The sequence below is a fragment of the Barbus barbus genome, assembly GCF_936440315.1.
Source record: "Barbus barbus genome assembly, chromosome: 21".
Taxonomy (NCBI): domain Eukaryota; kingdom Metazoa; phylum Chordata; class Actinopteri; order Cypriniformes; family Cyprinidae; genus Barbus; species Barbus barbus.
The window spans coordinates 7,983,734-8,007,785 of record NC_136749.1 but is presented as its reverse complement, the minus strand read 5'-3'; the positions used below and the strand labels follow the sequence as shown (position 1 = coordinate 8,007,785).

At 38.0% G+C, this 24,052-nt stretch overlaps 1 protein-coding gene across 1 annotated transcript in view; it reads right to left on the bottom strand.

The window, feature by feature from the left end:
- The window catches only part of LOC306887012 (triple functional domain protein-like), a gene marked incomplete at its 5' end in the record, with an annotated part of 146,471 nt that overhangs the window by 102,104 nt on the left and 20,315 nt on the right, over positions 1–24,052 (bottom strand). Inside the window, one exon of the mRNA XM_079444468.1 lies at positions 666–740. Within this exon, the coding sequence (XP_079300594.1) occupies positions 666–740 (75 nt within the window). The remainder of the gene's footprint in view (positions 1–665; positions 741–24,052) is intronic.

Sequence of the window (24,052 nt, the reverse complement as noted above, 5' to 3'; positions counted from 1 at the left end):
ATGAGTTATATCTCTGCTTAGACAAGCTGAGCTGATGATAAGCAAGTTGGCCTGCCAAAGATTAAGATGTTCGTAAGCTATCTGGGTCAGCAGCCAGCTAAACACTCACAGCATTTCCCCAGCGATGCTGCTCTGCCTTTGAGCTCACATATCTGAGAGTGTTAATGACAGTCACTGTAAATAAGTTTCCTCTCGTTAATATTCAAAGAAATCCGGGCCTTTGCATAAGGAGCGAACACTTCTAAATAAATGGCTTAGAATGGAGCGGGAAGCAACAGTTTCTTTTTCACTCCTTTCTTAAAGGAACACTCCACTATTTTTGAAAATAGGCTAATTTTCCAACTCCCCAAGAGTTAAACAGTTGAGTTTTACCATTTTCAAATCCATTCAGCCGATCTGGGGGTAAAAAAAAGCATCTATTTTTGTAACATTACAGTATGTTTTACTGTTACATTTGATTAATATTCAGCATCTTCTGTTCTGAATAAATGCATACATTTCCTAAAAAAAAGAAGATTACTTTTGTAATATTTACATTTATGCATTAAGCAGACACTTTTATCCAAAGCCACTTACAAAAGAGGAACTCATCAAAAAGCTGGAATCATTGCCAGATAGACAACTCGATTAGGAAACCCAATACATAGAATAATATATAGGCTCACCTGATAAGAATGCCACCTTTTCTTTAAGGATGGGAAGAACTTCAACAGCCTTCATGTCTTCATTTCTGTGAAACCCTGGAAGAAATCAAAAACTGGTCAGTCTCCAAAGCACATGATGACAAACATTCACACAACTTGTAAACAGGAAAAGCAACACATGATATCATTTATTCATAGTTTGATTAGCCTACATTTATGAAACAGCACACTAGAATTGTGGCAGGATAATAGCTAAAACATGCAGAGATTTATCCCATTCATATTTTTTTTTATTTAATTCAATGTGTTTAAAATGTGTTTGATTATATGGTGTGCAGTTAATAACATATTTAGTTCTGTATGTCAAGGCCTCCCAAGTCAGAGATGCATGCCCGCTCCACCCTCTCCTCCCCGACCCTGATCCTCATTCTCTCTCTCCCCCGCCTACTCAACAGATGGCAAGATCTTAATTCATCAACAGCTTCGCCAATGCATATAACATGCTAATGTGCACTCATTGACACCAATCTCCCTCATAGTGTCAAAATCATACTTTAAACCAATACGCCAAATACAATTTCTAACATATTACCCGTCTTAAAAATAACTGGGTTATACAAAAGATCAAAATGTCAGTACCTAGTGAGCACATAAAGGTCAATCAGAATTCTGTGCTCAGGAAAAGTATTGTGTTCTGCTTTAAACATCTTGTTGAACATCTGATTAATATCTTCTATACAGACACTTTTAATGTTTTTAAAAGAAGTATTTTATGCTCACCAGACTGCATTTATTTGATGAAAATGCTATTTATTTCTGTGATGACAAAGCTGAATTTTCATTACTCCAGTCTTCAGTGCCACATGATCTTTCATAAATAATTCTAATATACTGATTTGGTGCTTAAGAAACATTTCTTCTTATTATTATTATCAACGCAGAATATTTACGGAAACTGTAATATATATTTTTCCAGAATCAAGAGAACAGCATTTACTTAAAATACAAATATTTTGTAACTGTCACTTTACTGTGACTTTTGATCAATTTACTGCATCCTTTCTGAATAAAAGTATTATTATTATTACTATTAATATTATTTATTTTTGTACTAATATATATATATATATATATATATATATATATATATATATATATATATCTATCTATCTATCTATCTATCTATATATATATATATATATATATATATATATATATATATACACACACATATATTGGAACTGACACAAGGATAACTTCTACTTCTGGCACCTTTGGTGGTCCATACGCAAACAAATAATGTCAAGATTGCCAAGTATTCACTGGTTAATTGGCCTGTACAATATTTATCTAAAAATATATAATAAAAAAGTATTACTTTATTACGTACACACTTTCAGAGCACAGCCGAATAAAACACAAATGGATAAATAAATAGGCTATATATCAACCTAAGTAGGTGTTATTCACTGTAAAATTGCTATTTCTTTTATGGTTATTGAGAGTGAAGGTTGGGTTTCACAAAGGCAGGGCTGGATAGGTGAATAATAATGTGAATGTTAATAGGAGGTTAATCTCCACAGGAAGCAGCCACTGTTTTTTTTTCCACTCATTTTTCCTTTAAACCCACAGGGAAATACCATTACCATATCAAACTCAGCACAGTCCGACTCCACACTCAATACGATGGTACAGTTCACAACAGGGTATAACTGTAAACCACACCATCACATCTTCTCAGAGAATTTTACCAAAAAATCAAAATCAAAAATCACGATACAATGATTAAGATAACTATGCTACAGATTATCTTATATTTTGACACACAAAAAAAAATGGTGTAGAGACAATTTTTACTCAGAAATTGCTAGTAAATTTCACAATATAAAGAAACAGTTAGTAAAACATTGAATTACACAAACTTAAAAAAAAAGAAAAACTGAAATATATTTTCATGTATGCATACTCCAGCTATTTTTGTTTTGTCTTAAAAAAAATATTTTTTTTTTACTGTGTATGCTGTATATAGAATGCCAACAAGACTTTTATAATGATTGTGCTCTTCTTGAAGCAAAAAAGAAGTAAACAAGACTAAAGCCTGGTAAATATTAGCACAGTATCTGGGTCAACATATTGCTATGCAGCTTTAAAGGCCAAGCATATGCAGTGTTTGCCTGAATTTATTTATTTATTATTATGAAGCTGACTGTCATATCCCAATATGAAAAGTCATCATTACTAAACCTGTTCCTAGTTCAGTTGTCTAAGTTACACTTTTTAAATTGCTGGTTGTTTATATTGAGTTGTTTATATATAAACTGTGTATAAAATCATTATTCTGAATAATCAGTCTTACTGAAGGGCGTAAATGTGCAGTGCACGTTTCAACACTGCTATTGATTTCATTAGCTTTATGAGGGAGTCAGCAGAAGTCAGGCTTGATTGCCCATCATAACACATTATGTCACTAGGCTAAATTGGCCACCACTTCCTGGCGTAAGGTTATGGCTGTCTGCAGGGAGATATAATGACTAGGGCATGTGCAATGGTAGTATCCAGGGACTTCACGGGGCGAGTGTGTGTGTGTGTGTGTGTGTGTGTGTTTTTTTTTTCCCCCCACGTCGATGACCTCATCACAATCCAATATTCGCATAACCTTTACACTGTTTGTACGTGTGTGGGCTTGTGCGTCACTCCTTCTTCTTATATCTTTACTTATACTTCTTTAGTGACTGTATCTTAAGCCACTACCCACATAAAATGGTAACATGCATATGTGTGTGTGTGTGTGTGTGTGTGTGTGTGTGTGCATTCTATGCAACTCATTTACATTTAGCTTACACATGTCCGTTGACACTCTGGCATTTTCAGTGCCCCTAATACAACATGAACCATACATACCTTTGCACGTACTGAATTCAAATGTTTTGAACTTTTATCCATCAGCAACATGAAATTCTATGACGATGATCCATATAGTAACAATTAGCTTTTTGAAAATGCTGTTTTTGCGTAATGTGTAAAGTATCAGGGTGTTTGAAAATGTTTAGTCATGCAACATCATTTCTGAACATTATATCACAACCAAATTTCATTGTGTACAGTTCACTTATGTAAAACTAACATTTGCTTAATTGGTGTTGGGCCTGCATTAACCATTTCTGTTGCATTAACTGAAAAAAATGCATGGATGAATTTTTGGTGTTGTAGTTCCCAGCATGCTTTGCATATAGGACTATATTGAGACAATAAATACTAAAAAATTAATTTATGCATTTTTGAGTAAAAGCAAAGATCTGTTAGTGTTTATTGTTCATTTATTTTGTACATTTACTGTAAAAGAGCTTGTGGTTAGGATGGTTAAATAAGGACTATGGTGTTCATTGCTTCATTCATTGAACATAGTTGTACAAACACTTACATTAAAAAAGTAAAATAAAAAGTATATACTTATTTACTTTATTATTTTTACTTAACGTAAATAGATCTACTTAATTACATGTGTGAAATTTATGTGAAACATCTAAGTGCACAAACAAAAATACAGTAAATTTTACTCATTTCAGCGATGCAGTCAAGTGAACCATTCAACAGAACCAAAATGACAGCTTGTTTATAAGTCTTATTTCCACAATGTTTCCCTTTACTATAACCAGCGTAACAATCCACAACACAATAAATCAACCAAATATAATAAGCAACCTCTCCTTGTAAGTTTTTGTCCAAACAAGCAACGAGATTCACAGATGTGTCACAGGACATTTTATTGATCTCTATTTTTTTTCTATTGAGTTTCTTTGTAGCTCTGCCCACTGTAAAAACATTCAAAACCTGCTCTACATAACTGTATAAAATGCCATGTTATTTTTGCTTCCAAACGATAGTAAAATTACTTTGACTGGGAATTTCAAATGGTAGGGCATTAAAAACCTCCACTGCTCAGACATTGCTATAAAAAAAATAAAAATCAGAATCAGCATTCATTATTTTCAGTATTCGCAGGAATGTTACAGAAAGTGCTGATCAGTAATAGGCCACAAGCTGAGCACAATCATAATATTTAGTTGCCACCAGTGTTCACAGCTTAAAGAGCACATGGTCTGAACAAAATCTATATCTAATTCTGCAGAAAAGCTTGTGTGGCTCAAGGAAACTTAAGCCTTTCCCGATGTCCAAATATCCTCTAACAATAGAAGCAAGGGATTACCATCATATCACTCTGCAGGCAAGCTGATTTAATGACACAGTGTCTGATGTGTCCAAAAACACCTGACTGTCCTCTAAAAGTCTGGGGCGGTGTTTGTTTCATACATAACAGAGTAAAAATAATAATGAGCTTTGCCAGTGCTTCCTGAATTAACTGGTCTGCCAAGCGTGAAATACAAGTTGTCAATCAACTCTGGGGTCCAGTCATGCATTATTAATGACACAACTGAATTTAAACACCATTACAGCACAGCTCAACAAAGGAAGTATTCCTGGAGCTACACACAGGGAAGTGTCACACCACTCTTCTAAGTAGAGCAAAAGGTGTCTTATGATGCTCAGAAGCCATACATTTCGACCAGATCAATTACTCAGACAGACATGCCAAAAGTAAAAGACGCTGTTAATATTCAGTTCACAGGTGGAATTCCTAATTGTGGACAGATGATATCCTGGTGCTGGACAAGTGTGTGAACTTGACAAGCATTCAATCACACGGATACAAGCAGTGCATGCAATGAATAAATGCTGTGGTGCAGCCCAGCAGTTAATTATTTTGACTGGTAAAAAGGTTGGTTGCAGTTTTGAATCCAACAATAGCTTTAAATAGTTCAAACTATTTTAATTGTGACCCTGTTTAACAGGTCATGACAGGTCAGGCAAAAAACAAAACAAAAACAATTCTATGCCATTTATGGCAATGGTGTATCTGTAAAAATGCAGTTAGTTGCAGGAACAAATTATCCTAGCTTGCATTTATGTGGTAATAAATAGGTTCTAACTGATTAGTTCACTGCATTAAAAAAAAATATATATATATATATTTAAGCCACAATGAAAACAAAATGATTGAGCAGTGTATATTGACTGAAACTGACCAGCGCGGTCAGAGGGCTTCAATATGAGAGACTTCTCATGCTCTGTGAGGTTTTGGCAAAACAAGGCAAGCAATATGGGCCTCCACTCTAATCATGTACGGATGGAAACTGTTGGCTGTGTGTATGTCTGTGTGTATGTTGGCTGGTGCTAGGCTACATTTCCTTTTTTGGCTCCTGTCTAAATATAGGCCAGCCTCAGAGGTAAGGATGTGCCACTTTCTCAGCTTTAAGCGGGCCAGTCCTCGGCCATGCCTCTGCACACCATGCCCAGTTCACATCTCATTCTGTCAGTCTACATCAATCACGTCAAGCCAGAGACATACCTGATGGAATGAGGTGAGACGTATTAGCAGCCAGCAAAGGGGGTTGGAGGTAAAGATTCAATTTCTAGATCAGTAGACTACTTTTATACTCCAATGTATCTCTGTTGATGCAGTCTGTTTAAAGTATCGGCTGATATATCAGTCATTTGTCGTTTATTTATCAGCCAAATCATAACCTTGGCATTATTACTGTTAACCACTAAGTTAAAACTAATTTATGCTACCACACATATGTAGCCCTATAACCCTGTAACAATATTATCTCTATGGAACTGCTTACCAGTCAAGTTCATCCATTGTTTACTTGAGCAAACCAGGCAGCTGTGTTCCAAACCATTTGTGTTGTGGCCAGTGTCACATTTGAATCTTCCTGATGACAAGGCCATCATCTGTTGATCCTGCATATGTTGGCTTTTGGTCTAGAGAAGCACTTCCTCAATTATAACATTAGCTTCCCAAACATATTAGACGTATATGCAGTTATGAATCTTCTCATCAGTCTACTGTTAAGGATATGCATGCAGGTATACTATCAAGCCACATTAACCATATCGGTATCAACAAAATCCACTATCCACTAGGATCATTTTTCCAGTTCACTTAAATCTTGATTTACTGGTATTAACATGTGTAGTGGTCTAACCACACCTTCAAAAATACTGTATTTACCGACATCCAACGAAAGTCATTTTTCATTCTAGATGTGACCACAATGTTCTAGTCACACACTATAAAGACTACCCAATCTACATCAGCAATTCAGTGTAGAGTTCAAGCTGCCGTAATGCGAGCCACATGAGTTGTCTGCTAACAATTAATTATACTGCACATTTATATTTTGGATTTTCTGTGGTTGTAAGAGATGGCTGAGAGCGTGTCTGAGCTAACGCCAGCTCATTTTTCTCACACATCAGCACCTCCCAATACAGTCCCCACCTTACATGAGTTATGGATCCCTCGGCCCGTTCTCCCGTTTACAGGCTGCATTTCTCCCCCTCTCCTCTGCCTCTCCATTGGCAACCTTTACGACCCATTCCCATCCTTGCTTTTATGGACCTTGTTCGCAAGTCTTGATTGCTTGTTGTTTTACAACCAGTGAGAGTCTACAATGGCTCATTCAGTCTCAAGAGGGGAGCACCAGGCATGTTGAGACAGGGTTGCACAATCACATGTCCCTTAGATAGGAACATTGAGGAAAAATTCCCTAGACATAAATTCATTTCAGATTGCCATCCTTATGACGAATGGTCTTCATTTCCCAGAGCTGGGCAGCCACTGAGAGGCTGGAAATAAATTGATATCTGATCAGCATGGAAAGCCAGACTTGCAGCAGAAGCAAGTCACACAGGCCGTAGAGTATTTTGATTCACATTTGTTGACTGAAAGGAAATCAATTGGAGCGGTGTGAAGTAATGTTAATGTGTCCAAGTTAGTCTGAGTCAAACCCAAAATATTGGAGAAACTACAAGAGAGCTCCACATGGGTTTGCAAATAAACCAAAGTCACCTACTTCTGTAACAAAACAGTTCTACCTCATTAATCCAGAGCTGCACTTAGAATAATGTCCTCTTATGCCTTTGTGATTTTACAATAAACAACTGCCATATTTCAGTCTCAACAAATCCTGTTTCCCAGTGCCTTCAAATCCAATGACTGGCTAATGATATCATTTTCTATTTTTTATTTATTTATTTAGTTATTTATTGAACTTTTATTAATAGGGTTGGTCCCATTAAGAGACCTGGCCAATAAAGGCAGCTACCAAATTCAAACAGTATAAAACATACTACTTAAAAGCATAAAACAATAATGTAAATAGGTAAAGAAAAACCTTTTACATTAATTTCAATGAAAAGACTCATATTCTTTATAGAATTAACAAGGAAAGAAACAGTTCCAACACAACACCTTGGCTTTTTACACATACAGGAAATTCAGGAATAGTCACACAAGAGACCATAGAATATACACACCACATCTATGCATGATAAAAACAGAAATAGCCTTATAAATAAATATACAGCAATGACTAAGTTATATAATTATATAAAGGAAGGACCAACCAAGTTTGCAATACTATATGATAAACCTAGTAATAAACTTGAATGGCCCATAGATAACATCTAGCATACGGAAATGGTGAAATGAAGCATTCTCGTACAACAGATAACTAAAGTCAATATAAAAGTGCAAGGAATAAAAAACAATTGTGTTGACGTTCCTCATCAGTTCAGTCATTAAACGAAAAAAAAAAAAAGTTTGAAGTGCTACTCTACAATAACAATGGTCTCATTGGATGATTTTAGGGAATAAGCAACTCTCATACTTCAGTCTTTAGGCTACTTCAACAAATCACATTTATCAAATTTTAAACAGAAGAATACCTGAGAGTGGGATGAGTCTCAATCCCGCTTGAGCATATTGCCAAGAGTGGCTATTCACAATGGTTCCCATTTTACAGGCATAGCCATCAAACTACAGATATTGCATCTGCTCCCTGAGTTTCTGGGAAAGAAGAGTCAGTCGACTTTGGCAAAGTAAGCTTTTAAACTAATGGTGTAAACAACACAAGAGGGCGTTGCCAGGCTAATTCACTGCTCTCCACTGCAGCTTTTCACTTTGTGTTCCCTAGAAGGCTAGATTTACTGGTGTTCTTGTGTGTGTTCTAAAGCTCTGGGGCTCTGAAGCTTGGCGAATGCTCAGAGTGTGCAGATTTATGATGGAATACATTTTGCTGATGGCTTCTAATCCACCTGTTAACTCTCAGACCCCCTGTGCACACACTTGCCAAACATCTTGCAGCAGTGCTGCTTATGAACAAGATTTATGTACAAATTTGCTCCTTCGTGTTGGGGTATTTGTTTTGATTACATCTAACTTTAATTAGCTACATAACAACTTAACTCACTTAAACTCCTTAAAATGACAGTTAATTTAATCACCCAAAAGGACTAGAACAAGGGTTTACACATCAGGAAGGTTACAAGATTTTAAGCTTTGTGAAAGGTATGGTGAGGAATTCCAGCAACATATTCCATAATTATTGGAGGAAGAATATAATGTTTTTTTTCTGTGATCGATTGTAAAGAAATATAACAACAGACAAATGGGTAAGATGGCATGCACTTACAATCTTGATGTTTTATCTGAACAGCAATTCATTTGTAACTTTACAAAACAATGTTGCTTTTGTTTTGAAGTTAAAAGTATAAGCTATATGATATTTGAGCAGAATTATTCAACAGCTATGCTTTACATGCACCCAAATCAAGCTGTCACACTTTTTTATAGTACTTCATGCAATAGAAATTTCAAAGCAGCTTCACAATATTAAACAGCAAAGCAACAGAATCAATGATGCAAACTTCAAAAATGAGGCAAATCCAAAATTCGGCTATAAAGCAGCTGTAGCAAGACAATAGTGTTATTATTCAGTTCCACTCAGTTGGATGTTGGTTCAGTTCAGTAACTGTGTAGAGATCATTCATTATGAAACAAGTTCAGTTCAGCAATAAGCAGCTTTAAGACAGTAGTGTCATTCTTCAGATCAATTCAGTTCAAGTTTTGTTCTCATCTGATAGTGTCAGTGTCATCAAATCGATGACATTACTGAATATGAATTATCTTTAATTTAGACCCTAAGTAAGCAAGCCAAAAGGCGACAGTGGGAAGAAAACCAAACTCCATCAGGTGACAGAAATGGAGGGGGGAAAAAGTCCAGTCTCAGTCCAGTTCTCATCTGGCCTAATTGAACAAGCACGGTGTGATATTGCTCAGAATACATCACACCAGCATTACGTGGAGAGGAGAAAATGTAGTTCATTTATATTGGATTGATGGCTTAATCAAACTGAAAAGCCTTCATGTAAACACCTCAATCATTTGAGCTCGATCCGAATGAAATTCTGATCAGATTGAAAGGGGTGATGTAGACCTGAAATGATCCAATCAACAGGAAAAAAATTAAGCATGTAGACGCTTGACTAATCGGATTCAAAAACAGCTTGCACACATGCACTGTGCTATGATGCACGTTTACATACAGTATGTTTTACTTAATACAAACGTGTGTATGTTTTAGATCTTATGCCTTACATACTTTATTTTTAAATGGAATACAAGTAATGCACATGTAAACAAATACGGTTTAAACTTTAGTATAGGGACCAATTCTCAGTAATATTAAATAGTTGCTTATTCGCATGCCTATTAACATATTGACTGTTTGTTAGTACTTACCGAGCACATTTTCTGCATGACCATATTCTACATCCCTTATCCTTCCCAATATCTAAAATTAACAACTACCTTACTACATATTAATAAGCAGAAAATTAGGAGTTTATTGAGGCAAAAGTCACAGTTAATGGTTTGTTAATGGTGAGAATTGGACCTTAAAATAAAGTGTGACCACACATATGTGAATTGTATTGCAACATTTAGGGTTCATATAAACATGACTTTCAGAATCCGAAATTAGACTGGATTAATTCAGATTGAGAGAAATTACTGCACGTAAACACATCTAATGTGAATTAAAGACATATATTTCCATTAAACATACTGGACTTTCCATTAAAATACATATAGGACTATAGTCATAGAATTGTAGTGTAATTCAGATTTATCTTTTGACTAGGATTTCATTATGCGATTTGCCTGTCATTGTTCAGCCATAAAGTACATAAAATAACTGATTTAGTATTTTACATTAATGACATCAGAAATTCTTGCTATGTTCTGTAAAAATCAAATGATAGCTGGTGCAAATACACTTTGGTTAAATGAGCAAATCATGTTTTTCCCTTAATAATATATTGGATGATGCATCATCATATGCTAATCATCTCTAAATATGTCACAAAATATGCACACTGTTCTTAAGGGAGCACATTTTCCCATAATGCTCTATTTGTATACAGATATCTATCATATAAATATACTGCTTAATTCTAGCGGTTAACCGATCTTGCTTTCTTAGTGGCTAATGCCAAAATTTAGAGAGCAAATATACTGTAGATACACATGCACATACATTTACTGTATATAGACTATACAATGAATTCTGCACTCTGCATATTGTTAATCAACCAAGTTGACATTGTCACGGTTTGGTTTCTGTTTAGTTCCTGTTTGTCCTTATTTGGTTGGTTTATTCCATTCACCTGTCTTGTATTAATCATCTTGTTTCCTCATTAGTTTGTGTTCTTTATAAGCCTTGAGTTCAGTAGTCGTCTTCGTCATGTCTTAAAGTTATGTTTACGCTGTTATTCCTGTTGTTAAATATGTTTTCTCGATTAAAGAACCTGATTATTCTGAATCCCTCGTCTTCCTGCCTCCTACTTCAGCATCGCATAACAGAAGACACGACCGAACCGAAAGATGAGGAGGCTGCGATTAGTTCCGCGCAAGGTTGGCACAGGGAACATCGGCCAACCGCAGCGATGTTTATGCCGCCACCCGTGGCGATGTTTGTACCTCCGCCCAGGACGAAGTTTGTGCCGCCGCCCGTGGCAAAGTCCTTGCCACCGCCGTCCATGGGGAAGCCTACCCTGCCGTTCGCGGGTGAATCAAGGCCACCGTTCGTGGCACATACAAGCCCGCCAGCTCCTGCCCTGAAACTCCTGGACATGGCGTTACCCCCTGAATTATTGGCTCCTGTCCTCACCCCAGAGCCTTCTCATCGCAAGTGCCCTCCAGAGCCTGCTCCTCGCAAGTGCCCTCCAGAGCCTGCTCCTCGCAAGTGCCCTCCAGTGCCTGCTCCTAGCAAGTGCCCTCCTTCGTCTCCGCTGGTCCCGTCCAGCCCTTCTACGTCTCCTATGTCTCCACTGGTCCCGTCCAGCTTCGCGCTGCCCTAGCGCCCTCAAGTGTCCGAGCCTATAGAGTGCCCTCAAGAGTCTGTGCCTCCAGAGCGCCCTCCTATGTCTCCGCTGGTCCCGTCCAGCTCCGCGCTTCGAGAGCGCCCTCATATGTCTCCGCTGGTCCCGTCCAGCTCCGCGCTGCCCGAGCGCCTCCAAGTGTCCGCGCTTCCAGAGCTCCCTCCTATGTCTCCGCTGGTCCCGTCCAGATCCGCGCTGCCCGAGCGCCCCCATGTGTCCGCGCTTCCAGAGGGCCCTCCTATGTCTCCGCTAGTCCCGTCCAGCTCTGCGCTTCCAGAGCGCCCCCAAGAGTCCGCACTTCCAGAGCGCCCCCAAGAGTCCGTGCTTCCAGAGTGCCCCCAAGAGCCCGCTTCTCCTAAAATATATTTTTTTTGGGGGGGCCATATAGTCACGGCCTGTGTGGCCAGGCCAAGGGCCAAGGCCACGGAACTCCCTGATCTGCCATGGCCCCCTGGAAAAATAATATGGCCATGGCCTCCCGAGTCTCCTGATCCGCCCTGCCCCCCCTCCCCGATGTGACTGTTGTGGTGCGGGACGCACCTTCCGGAAGGGGGGCGATATCTGTCACGGTTTGGTTTCTGTTTAGTTCCTGTTTGTCCTTATTTGGTCGGTTTCCTGTCATTAGTTAATCATCGTTTATTCCATTCATCTGTCTTGTATTAATCATCTTGTTTCCTCATTAGTTTGTGTTCTTTATAAGCCTTGAGTTCAGTAGTCATCTTCATCGTGTCTTAAAGTTATGTTTACACTGTTATTCCTGTTGTTAAATACGTTTACTCGATTAAAGAACCTGATTATTCTGAATCCCTCATCTTCCTGCCTCCAACTTCAGCATCGCGTAACAGTCATAGCTGATACAATAATTTCAAAATGCTAATGCTTACATATTGATCTTCCACTGCTGAAATCATTACATTTCAGAGTCCCTAAATACTCAACTCTTAACTTATACAAGTTTCCATGTTCAAAACCTGTTGCACTAGCATGTTCAAAACTCACATGTACAAAAGCTTGTTGTAACAAAGCTCTGACCTACCTTTATCAAATGCTGGACACCACTCAGTGAGGCGTCCTTGCCTGTTTCTCACAAAGCCCACATAGAGAAAACGAAAGAGAACTGTGAGTTTTGCCATGACTTAAATCACCTCATAAATCATCCAATTTCTACAACATGACTGTATCGTTGTCTTAAGGTACAAGAAGTGAAGTTTGGCACACAGATATGTGAGTGTCTTCATAACAGTCCTGTGCAGTCTGAGGTCACAAGTCCTGTGTTTAAAATAACCAAAAGAATGTTGACAGTCACAGGCTGATTTAGCCGCCCAACAAAAAGAAAGGGCGGGCAAATGACTGCTGAGTTGAGAAGGGTTACAATGTGGTTAAAGCAAAATGGGCACATGAACACAGCTGCACTATTCCATACCGGGAGGTGCTACTCATCTGGCCCTTGGTTCTAATCCTCAAAATGCCCCCTAGTCCACTTTAGTATCACTTTAAACATAGCACTCCTGCCCCCCGTTGAGCAGGTGACCAAGTGTAAAAGCCACTATTGTTTAATTATAACCACTACGATGACACAATGGAATTAGTTCAACCTCTGTGTTAGGAACCTATATAAAATCTCCAATTGTCAAAAAACAACAGTATCAAGTCTCCAAACTGCCATGGATAAACAGCTTAAGCACTGACAGAAAAAGCTCATTCTGAGAGGAAGAACATCAGCACAGCATAAATTTTGCAGCAGAATACCAGGCCGCTGACACTACAGAATTACTTTTATTTTCACAAACTGCCAGCTTCGCGTAAAGGAATGCATTTAAACAACAAGCCCTTGTGGCTTTTGCTTCTACTTCACAGTTTTTCTCACAGATGGGCAAAGTAAACAAGTTAAAACAAGTAATGTATTTCCCTGCCTTGGCAACTGCATTTGTAGTTGTCTCTGTTTGTTTGTGTTATTTCTGTGGTGTGGACTGCCCTCATTTGCTACTTAGACAACAAAATGTATTGTCTGAAACAAATTTGTTGAAACAAGCACATACATAAATACTGAGATAGGAGCCTGAACAATATAATGCATCATAAGATCTTGCTCACTTTAATGTCAGCTTCTCTGTCAAACTCATCCTGTGATATCCATTCAGCTCAAATTCATTGGAATACATGACATCACCCTGCATCTTATCTCTGCAGAGGAATTTCTAGTATACCTATTCGAAGAAACTCAAACTCAGATGTTGTGTATAGTCTCAGACTCAGACTTCGGGTATAGTCAAGTTCATTGCAGAGCCATACATGAAAAAATCAGCTACATTGGGAATAACGTCATGCACGGGCCGCAAACCCTGAGGCGGAGGATCGTTTGCACCGAGGCCGCAACAAGGTTCCAGCTAACTCCGCGAGGAGGCCGCAAATTCTGAAGCGGAGGATCGTTTGCACCGAGGCCGCAACGAGGTTCCAGCTAACTCTGCTAGGAGGCCGCAAATTCTAAAGCGGAGGATCGTTTGCACCGAGGCCGCAACAAGGTTCCAGTTAACTCCATGAGGAGGCTGCGGACTCTGAAGCAGAGGATAGTTTGCACCGAGGCTGTGACGGGGTTCTGGCTGGCTCTGCGAGTGAACTAGCGAAAATCTAGGGTTGGAAGTGTGCTGAAAATAAGCAGTACACAGTTGTGACTACAACATGCCTAGGAACGCGAATAACAGCAACGAGGACAACATCTCCCTGGCTCAGGTACGGGAGCTGCTTCATCAAGAGAAAGCGCATTTTAAAGAATTAATGTTGCAACAAGAAAACAGTTATAAAACTTTTACACAAATGATTATGATTTCTATGAATCAAAGAGTGGATGAGCACATAAAGGAGGTACAAGACTTGAAGATAAGTCTCCAGTTCACTCAGGAAGAGGTGGATGATTTGAAAGTTAACTGTAGAGAATGTTCAACTGAATGTAAATCAAATACAAATGACATACATAAATTGGCTGAATCTCTTTTGGTATTAGATGCTAAAGCCAATTATTTGGAAGGTCAGTGCAAGCAGAATAAAATAGTGGTGGAAGGCATTCCAGAGTCTCCAAATGAGAAATGGTGTGAATCTGAAGAGAAAGTAAAACAGATCATTCAAGAGAAACTACAGCTTGGTCAAAATAAAATTACCTTGGAGAAAGCACACAGAATAGGAAGGATGAGAAATGGGAATTCTAATCGACCTAGACCTATTGTGGTTAAATTTCTTAAGTGTAAAGACAAAGAAGTAGTGCTGGAGAGAGCAAAATACCTCAAAGGAACAAACATGACTTGAATGAAGATTTCCCGGAATATGTGCGTTTAAGGAGGAAAGAGCTTATGCCAGAATTGAGAGCTGCGAGAGAGAGGGGAAAGATAGCCTATCTTCGTTATGATAAATTAATCACATATCCAGCATCAAAAGTTAAAAATAATAGCAATGAGAAATCAAAGTAGGCCTATGGCTTCCTTACGTTAGCTTGAGGAAATTGGATGAAATTAAGAATTTTCTTTTTATAAATTATGTCAGTATCAATCAAGTTACCAAGGAAAGGATTAAAATGAGCTCATATTAATATGTGTAGCCTTCGGAATAAACTTGTTGAAATATCTGATGTTTTGATTACAAATAATATTCATGTCTTAGCAGTACCAGAGACACATCTTGATCAAACATTCTTAGATGATGTAGTAAATATAAATGGTTATAATATTTACAGGAAAGATAGAAATAAATATGTTGGAGGGGTTGCCATATATATTCAAAGTCATATTCCAGTAAAGATAAGACAAGATTTAATGCCTGTAGATGTAGAGGCTCTGTCGCTACAAGTACAATTACCATTTGTCAAATCATTATTTGTTTGTTGTTGCTACAGACCACCATGTGCAAATAGTTGTCATTTAACTGAATTGTGTGATATGATTGATAATGTATGTGATATTGGAAATTCAATTTACTTGATGGGTGACTTAAATATCAATTGGATGTCTCAGGTTTGTTCCCTAAAGACTAAAGTGGTGAATGTAATTAATGCATGTAATTTAACACAAGTTATTAATCAACCAACAAGAATTCATGTAAATAGTCTTGGTGAGATAATATTTACTTGTATAGACCATATTTATACAAATGCTGTGGAAATGTGTTCCAAGGGTGTATCTGTTCCTATTGGGTGTAGTGATCATAATATAATAGCGATTACTAGAAAAACAAAGGTCCCTAAAGGAAGACCAAAAGTAATTTATAAAAGATCATATAGGAAATTTTGTCAGAACTTATTTTGCAAAGATAATTATTTTGTAAATAATATATGTTGGGCTGATGTTTACAAGGAAGGTCATAACAGCTTTTGAAATTGTATTTTTTGATGGATAAACATGCACCTAATCTTGTTAACTACTTATAAAGCCCTGAATGGCTTATCTCCTCAGTACCTGAGCGAGCTCTTATCACATTATAGTCCTCCACATCCGCTACGTTCTCAAAACTCTGGCCGTTTGATAATACCTAGAATATCAAAATCGACTGAGGGCGGCAGATCCTTTTCCTATTTAGCACCCAAACTCTGGAACAATCTACCTAACGCTGTTCGGGAGGCAGACACACTCTGTCAGTTTAAATCTAGATTAAAGACACATTTCTTTAACCTGGCTAACACATAACACACTAAAACGCTTATATTATTCAAATCCATTAGATGATTGTTAGGCTGCATTAATTAGATCAACTGGAACCGGGAACACCCCTCATAACACACAATGTACTCGTTACATCGTAAGAAGAATGGCATCTACGCTAATATTTGTCTGTTTCTTTCTTATTCTGTTTCTCAGTCCGTGTCCGGATCAGATGGTGGATCGGCGCCGGGAGATGATGTCTCCTTGATCGTCGGCGGAGGCCGGACACCTGGATGAGCCCCGGGGACATATCCCCAGTGAAGACCTCGACTTAAATACAATAAAACTAAAAATAAAAGAAAATAACTAAAAATAGAATAAAATACCTAACTACATAATACTATTATTGTTAGAAATTGCAACAGTATAAAATAGATATAAATACATTTTAAATTTACATTTAAATAAATAATTAAAACAATAAGTATACAATAAATAAACAATTATCTCCTGGCCAGAAGAGAACTGGCCCCCCAATTGAGCCTGGTTTCTCCCAAGGTTTTTTCCCCATTCTGTCACAGAGGGAGTTTTGGTTCCTTGCCGCTGTCGCCTCTGTCTTGCTCAGTTGGCGACACTTAATTTCTAGTGATTATCGTCAATTTGATTTTGCAGATACTACTTAAACTAAACTGAGCTAGACAATGACATCTCTGCATTCAATAATGAAATGCCTTTAACTGAAAATTAAGTGTTTAATCTTATTTTTATACATTACTGACACTCTGTTCTCCAATTTGATACTGTTAAGTGCTTTGACACAATCTGTATTGTTAAAAGCGCTATATAAATAAAGGTGACTTGACTTGACTATGAAAAAATAAGTGAAAATAAATATGATGGAAGAAAATTGTGGAATATTATTACTGAAATAATGGTTAGGATATCAGGTCAAACTCCTTTTTCTATTGAGACAGGTGATTTATTTTTTAACTAAATCAAATGATATTGCCAATTATTTTAATGACTTTTTTTATAAATAAAGTGAATAAACTTAGAGAAGAAATGTTAATTGATTATATTACATCAAGTGAAAGGCAAATTGAAAAAATAACAAGTGATAAGCCAGCCCTATGTTTTGAATTGAATAAAGTAAATATACAACAAGTGGAACAAAAATTATCAGTGATAAATATAGATAAACCGTCGGGAATGGATAACTTAGATTGTCGCCTTGTAAAATTAGCAGCCAGTTGTTTGGAGGAACCAGTTTGCCACATTTTTAATATCAGTATTAAAAAAAGGGATTTTCCCTTTAGCTTGGAAAGAAGCAAAGGTCATTCCTTTACAGAAAAATACAGCACTGAGTTTTAGTGGTGCAAATAGTCGACCAATAAGTTTATTGCCAGTTCTTAGTAGTGTTTGAAACGATAGTTTGTGAGCAAATCCAATTCTTCTTTAAGGAAAGTTTATTCTCTGATTTTCAGCATGCATATCGAGTAGGACATTCAACAGGAACAGCATTAACACAGATAACTGATAATTGTTTAGTACAGATTGATGATGGTAATTTAGTAGGAACAGTATTGTTGGATTTTAGCTCCGCTTTCAATGTACTGGATCATAAATTATTGCATGGAAAATTGAAATGTTATAAATTTACTTCTCAAACTGTGCATTGGTTTAAAAGTAATCTGACTAATTCGGAAGTGAAAGAGTTGCAATGTGGTGTGCCTCAAGGAAGTTGTCTAGGACCATTGTTATTTTTACCAATGATCTTCCTTTGGTTTTAAAGCGTGCAAGGGCAGTTATGTATGCAGATGATACAACATTATATCTACCAGCAACATCAATTGAAAAATGATCTGCTGATTTAGATGAGGAGTTACAATTAGTGGTAAAGTGGGTACGGAATAATAAGATGGTTTTATATTTGACAAAAACAAAAAGTATTGTGTTTGGATCAAATTTTAAACTTAAATTTAAACCAAAATTAAATATTTCTGTAAAGAGTGTGCCTATTGAACAGGTAGAGGAAATTAGACTTCTTGAAGTTATTTTTGATAGTAGGCTGAAGTGGTCAAAACAAATAGAAAATATGGTAATAGTTATGGGAAGAGGTCTATCAGTTATTAAGAGATGTGCAAAATTTTTACCACAGTATTGCATCTCTCAAATTGTGCAAGCAATGGTTCTTACTTATTTAGATTACTGTCCAGTGGTATGGTCGAGTGCATCAAGTAAAGACAGTTAGTCCAGAATAGAGCTGCATGACTAATTTTGATCTGTAATAGAAGGGTTAATATTATGAAAATGCACAAAATTCTAGGTTGGCAACTGGTGAAGGATAGAGTAATTGTTTCTCTGCTTTGTTTTATAAGAAATATTTCAGTATCAAGAGTTCCAAGTGTATTGTACTGTCAACTTTTGTATAGTAGTGCTAGTAATAATTTTAACACCAGGCATGCATCAAAAGGATATTTTTTGCTTCCTGTTTCAAAAACTAATGCAAAGCAATGGACTGTAATATATAGAGGAATGAAAACATGGAATGAATTGTCATCGGACATTACATGTTTTTTAGTAAGTAAAATGAGGTTTAAAAAATCGTTGAAGAAATATTTAATGGTACGATACTAAGTGGATTGTTGATCTTGATGTTATGTATGAATTTTGGGTTTTTATGTTTTATTGTATTGGTTTTTGTTGTTATGGATTAATGTAATTTTGTTTTTTACTTGTTGGACCCCAGGAAGAATAGCCACTACCTTGGTGGTGGCTAATGGGGATCCAAATAAACAAATAAACAAACAAATTCCAGTATGACAGGAGCTGCTAATATTCCTTCAGCACATATATAACAGTACCACAATGCGGAACTCCATTACAACATATAGCGACACATTTCAGTTTCAATCTCTCACTTGACAGACATATATGTAACATTACCCTGGGGTCATGTCAGGCGGTAAGAACAGTGATGGTGTTGAGCGTGCTGCTTCCCTGGGAGAAGGAACACATTACGCTGGCCCGACTGAGTTGCATGTCATTTGTTGAGTTGTCCTGTCATTGCAGTCCAGCCAGGGAGGGCAGAGCATAGATTACCTTACAATCAATGGAGAAACACAGGACAACAATTTCATTCTTTTCTTTTTGTTCTTTTGAACCCCACGTCAAAAGTCAAAAGACGTCAAAAGAACAAAAAGAAAAGAATGAAATTGTACCAGAAAGACAAGAGACAAGAGCAAAGATGACGGAAGGACAAAAACACAGATTATTGTTTCTAATATGTTGTCTTAATGTTTGCTTTCAAATGTTTAAACATTTTGGCAGAAAACCGTAGGGGGACCTTCAAGCTTTTTATTTGTTAAAAACAAATTTATCAACAATTCGCATTACCATTTTTTGGTGCAGAATTTTCAAGTATTATGCATATTATAAGGAATTTGTCAAATGTTTGTGTGCAGCAGTATTTATTGCAAACTTTATTGCAAATTTAAATGATCATGAGTTTTTTTTTTTGTTGTTTATTTTTAACATACTCTGATTTGAAATGTACTAACCCTTTTTTTACACACAGAACTTAGTTTGTGAAGTATGGGAACTGAACTTGAGCCAACAGTAATAGAAAATATATCAGGATGATTTTATAAATCACTACTGAAAATGAATGTGGAATAGTGTTCCTTGCATGCAATCTTAATGCAATCTATGTCAGACAATGATTCATATCTAGCAATTACATAGATAAAAAAAGATTTGCTTCTGCAAGGGTGTCAATCTTTGCACATCATTTCAACATCTCAGTCTACATGTGGGAGCAAACGGAGCACAAGTGTCATTACCGATACAATGCTCTCCATCTCAGCACATACACCTCATAAATAAAAAGGAGGCCTTTGCAGCCCTGAAGGAGCCTTGAGGCTCAAGTTCAGTTAAAACCACTGATAATCTCAACAAATTAAGCGTTGACCTAAGGAGGCTCTGTCAACTCAAAACCATAAAGATCAGATGTTCCAAATAGGTTTTAATATGTTTGTATAGTTGTTAACGTTTTCTGGGCGGTTGCTAGGAGAGTCCAAATGAAGGGTCCACCACCATGTCTTATGATATTCTAGCCTCTAGGTATGGCTCAGGTCCCTCCTTCTTTGTTCACAAATGTTTGGACTCAGAAAGTTTTTGGAAGGAATTAATTCTTTTATTTAGCAAGGATGCATTGAATTGATCAAAAGTAAAGGTCCTTGCACACTGAATCCAATTTTTTTTCCTTCATATTCATCATCCTTTCCTATCAAAATGCTTGCTATGGATGAGAAAATGCAGAAAATCAAACCTGATCTGAATTTTTTTAGATGAACATTTCGGAGGCAGTGTGTAAACGTGATTGACACATCATGAGGTCGTATTTATTTTTTTACATGCGAAAATTTCGGACTCAGTGTGCAATGACCTTAACAGTAAAGAGATTAATAATATTTTTTTTTAATTACTATTTTAAAAAAATATTGTTCTTATGAACTTGCTTTTCATCAAAGAAAAAAAAATGTATCAAGGTTTCCACATACATATTAAGACTAAAAATAATTTCTGAAAGAGAATGTAACTCTAAAGACTGGATTAATGGCTGCTGAAAAGTCAGCCTTCCCATTAAAGAAATATATTAAAAATATACTATAATAGAAACAGTTATTTTAAATTGTAATTGCCTATATAACAACGAAGCAGACAAAAGCAGTCTGATTGCTTAAAAACACACCATTTCTAAACAAGCCACATAATTTGTGGCATAGTTCATGTCTGCAGCACAAACAAGATTTGCTCAATTCTTTATTTTCTGAAGGATGAGGAAGGTACAGATACATATGAGGTGGGTGACATCACTCAGTTGTCAATCAAGTGATGTCACTCAATTTATAATGCAGCTGGTGAGGTAGCTGGACTCAATTCTCAGTGGATTTGAGGCAAATCTATCCAGCTGACTAAAGCCTTAAATCCATGTGCCTCATCTCATTTTCACGAAGTAGGGGGTCCACAGTGTTCTATTTCCTTTCGTCTGTGTGTGAGTATAGAGTCACGACGAGAGAATAGGTAGCAGTAATTGTATTCATAAATCCAGTCCTTAGGCTGTGCATGGAATGTCCTCTCAAGTGACACTGGGAATAAATTGTCACTCAAACGTGTCTCCCGCACACACACTATCAAGGTGGTCTTTATTCCCAATATACACATAATTAATTCCATCTGATCCATGCTATTTTTTCACAACTATATATTGGCAGAAACTGTAAAACCGCTACTTTTCAGGAAATAGAAAAATGTCCTGTTTTTTATTACTTTATTAAACACTGCAACGATCACACCGCACATCACAGCTCGCCCGCCATCTCCTCCTCTGGAGTCAGACACAGCTCAAGTCGCTGCGTGCCATCCACGTTCCGGGGGAGCTCAATCGTCCAGCCAACACGCACTCACGACAGCTCATGTTCCCCGGAGAGTGGCGACTCCATCCCGAGATGATCCAGCTGATTTGGAGTCGATTCAGGGTAGACCTGTTCGCTTCCCGCGAGTCCTCCCACTGCAAGTATGCGTTTCCCCCAGTGAGCCTGATCGCACAGACACTGTGCAAGGTCAGGGAGGACGAGGAGCAGGTCCTGTAAATTGCACCGTATTGGCCCACCCGGACCTGGTTTCCGGAACTCATGCTCCTCGCGACAGCCCCTTCTTGGCGCATTCCTCTGTGGAAGGACCTCCTTTCTCAGGGGCTCGGCACCAAATGGCACCCGCGTCCAGGTCTGTGGAACCTCCATGTGTGGCTCCTGGACGGGATGTGGCAGACTTGAGTGGCCTGCCACAGGCTGTGGTGGACACCATCACTAGAGCTCCCTCAACGTGGCGAGCCTACGAACTGAACTGTTCGCGACTTGGTGTTCTTCTCGCCGAGAAGATTCCCGAAGGTGCACGATTGGAGTAGTTTTTTATATGTGTGTGTGTGTATTGTGTGGGGAATGTGGCCGTATCTGCATGATTATAATTTGTATGGACGGACATCAGCGTGTTTATTAGCGACTCTATGACGGCTATCATTGTGATTCAATGATCAGCTATTATTGATTATATGGCCCATCTGTTTGATTATCATCTGAATGGAAGCACATCAGCGTGTGTTTACTGACTCTATGACCATGTCTGGCAATATCACTTCATGTCTGGCAATCAGAATACTTCAGTATACATACTATATACAAAGCATTTTTTTCTTTTTTTTTTTCCTTTTTTATTACTCAAATAATTATTTTTGTATTTTTTAGTGCTCAAATAAATCTGTCTATTATTTTATAATTGAAAAACTATGCAGGAACATGTATAATGACTAAAATAGTTTGTATAATTCTGAAATCCATTTGGTGGTTATTTTTCCTCAAACAGGGGGGTGGGGGGACTATAAATAGTTTCAGAAAAAATATTGCAGGAATCTCATTTTTCATGGTATCTTCTTCAAATTTGAAATATGAACTCATGAGACACATGGCTTTCGATCCATTACTTTTCTGGATTGCTCCAGGATTTATTTCATGTATTTGTATATGAAATAAAAAAACATTCAGTGTGGAAAAATATTTTTCAAGGCACGTCAGTGCCTATAACTTTTTATCTTTGGATGATAGATAGTAAAGCCCAGAGTCTCTTCTTTCCAAAGATACCTAATTTGTTTGTGTAAGCACACTTTGTCACAAACTGTTACCATTTTAATTTAGGTAGGTTATTTTCACCTGCGAGGCCCCAAATGGGGGTGAAGGTTAACAGGTTAAATCCTCCTAGGTCACCCTTGGTGCCCTCCTGGGGTCTCTCTATCATCCTCGCTGGACTTCAGAGGAATTTTACCCTAACCCTTTGAGCCGCTGGACTCACTTCCATCAAGAGGGTCAGGGACCTCCAAGCATTTTCGGTAAGTGAAGAGTGCCTTGTGTTTGAGCCAGCCTACTCTCACGTTGTCCTGAGACCCCGGCCTGGAAACGTGCCTAAGGTTCCCACCACGTCCTTCCATGATCAGGTGGTGAACCTGCAAGCACTGCCCTTGGAGGAGGCAGACCCAGCCTTGGTGTTGCTGTGTGCCGTAAGAGCGCTGCGCATATACGTGGACCGCACCCGGAGCTTCATAAGCTCTGAGAAGCTCTTTGTCTGCCATGGAGGTCAGCAGAAAGGGAAGGCTGTCTCCAAGAAGAGGTTGGCCCACTGGATAGTGGATGCCATCGCCTTGGCGTACCAATCCCAAGGCGAGCCGTGCCCCCTCGGGGTGAGGGCTCACTCCACACAGAGTGTTGCCGCCTCCTATGCGTTGGCGCACGGTGCCTCTTTGGCAGACATCTGTAGAGCAGCGGGCTGGGCGACACCGAACACCTTTGCGAGATTTTACAATCTCCGCATTGAGCCAGTTTCTTCCCGTGTGTTAGGTAACAGGTAAGTGGTGCAAAGAGCTGGCCGGTGTCACGCTTGCTGGCT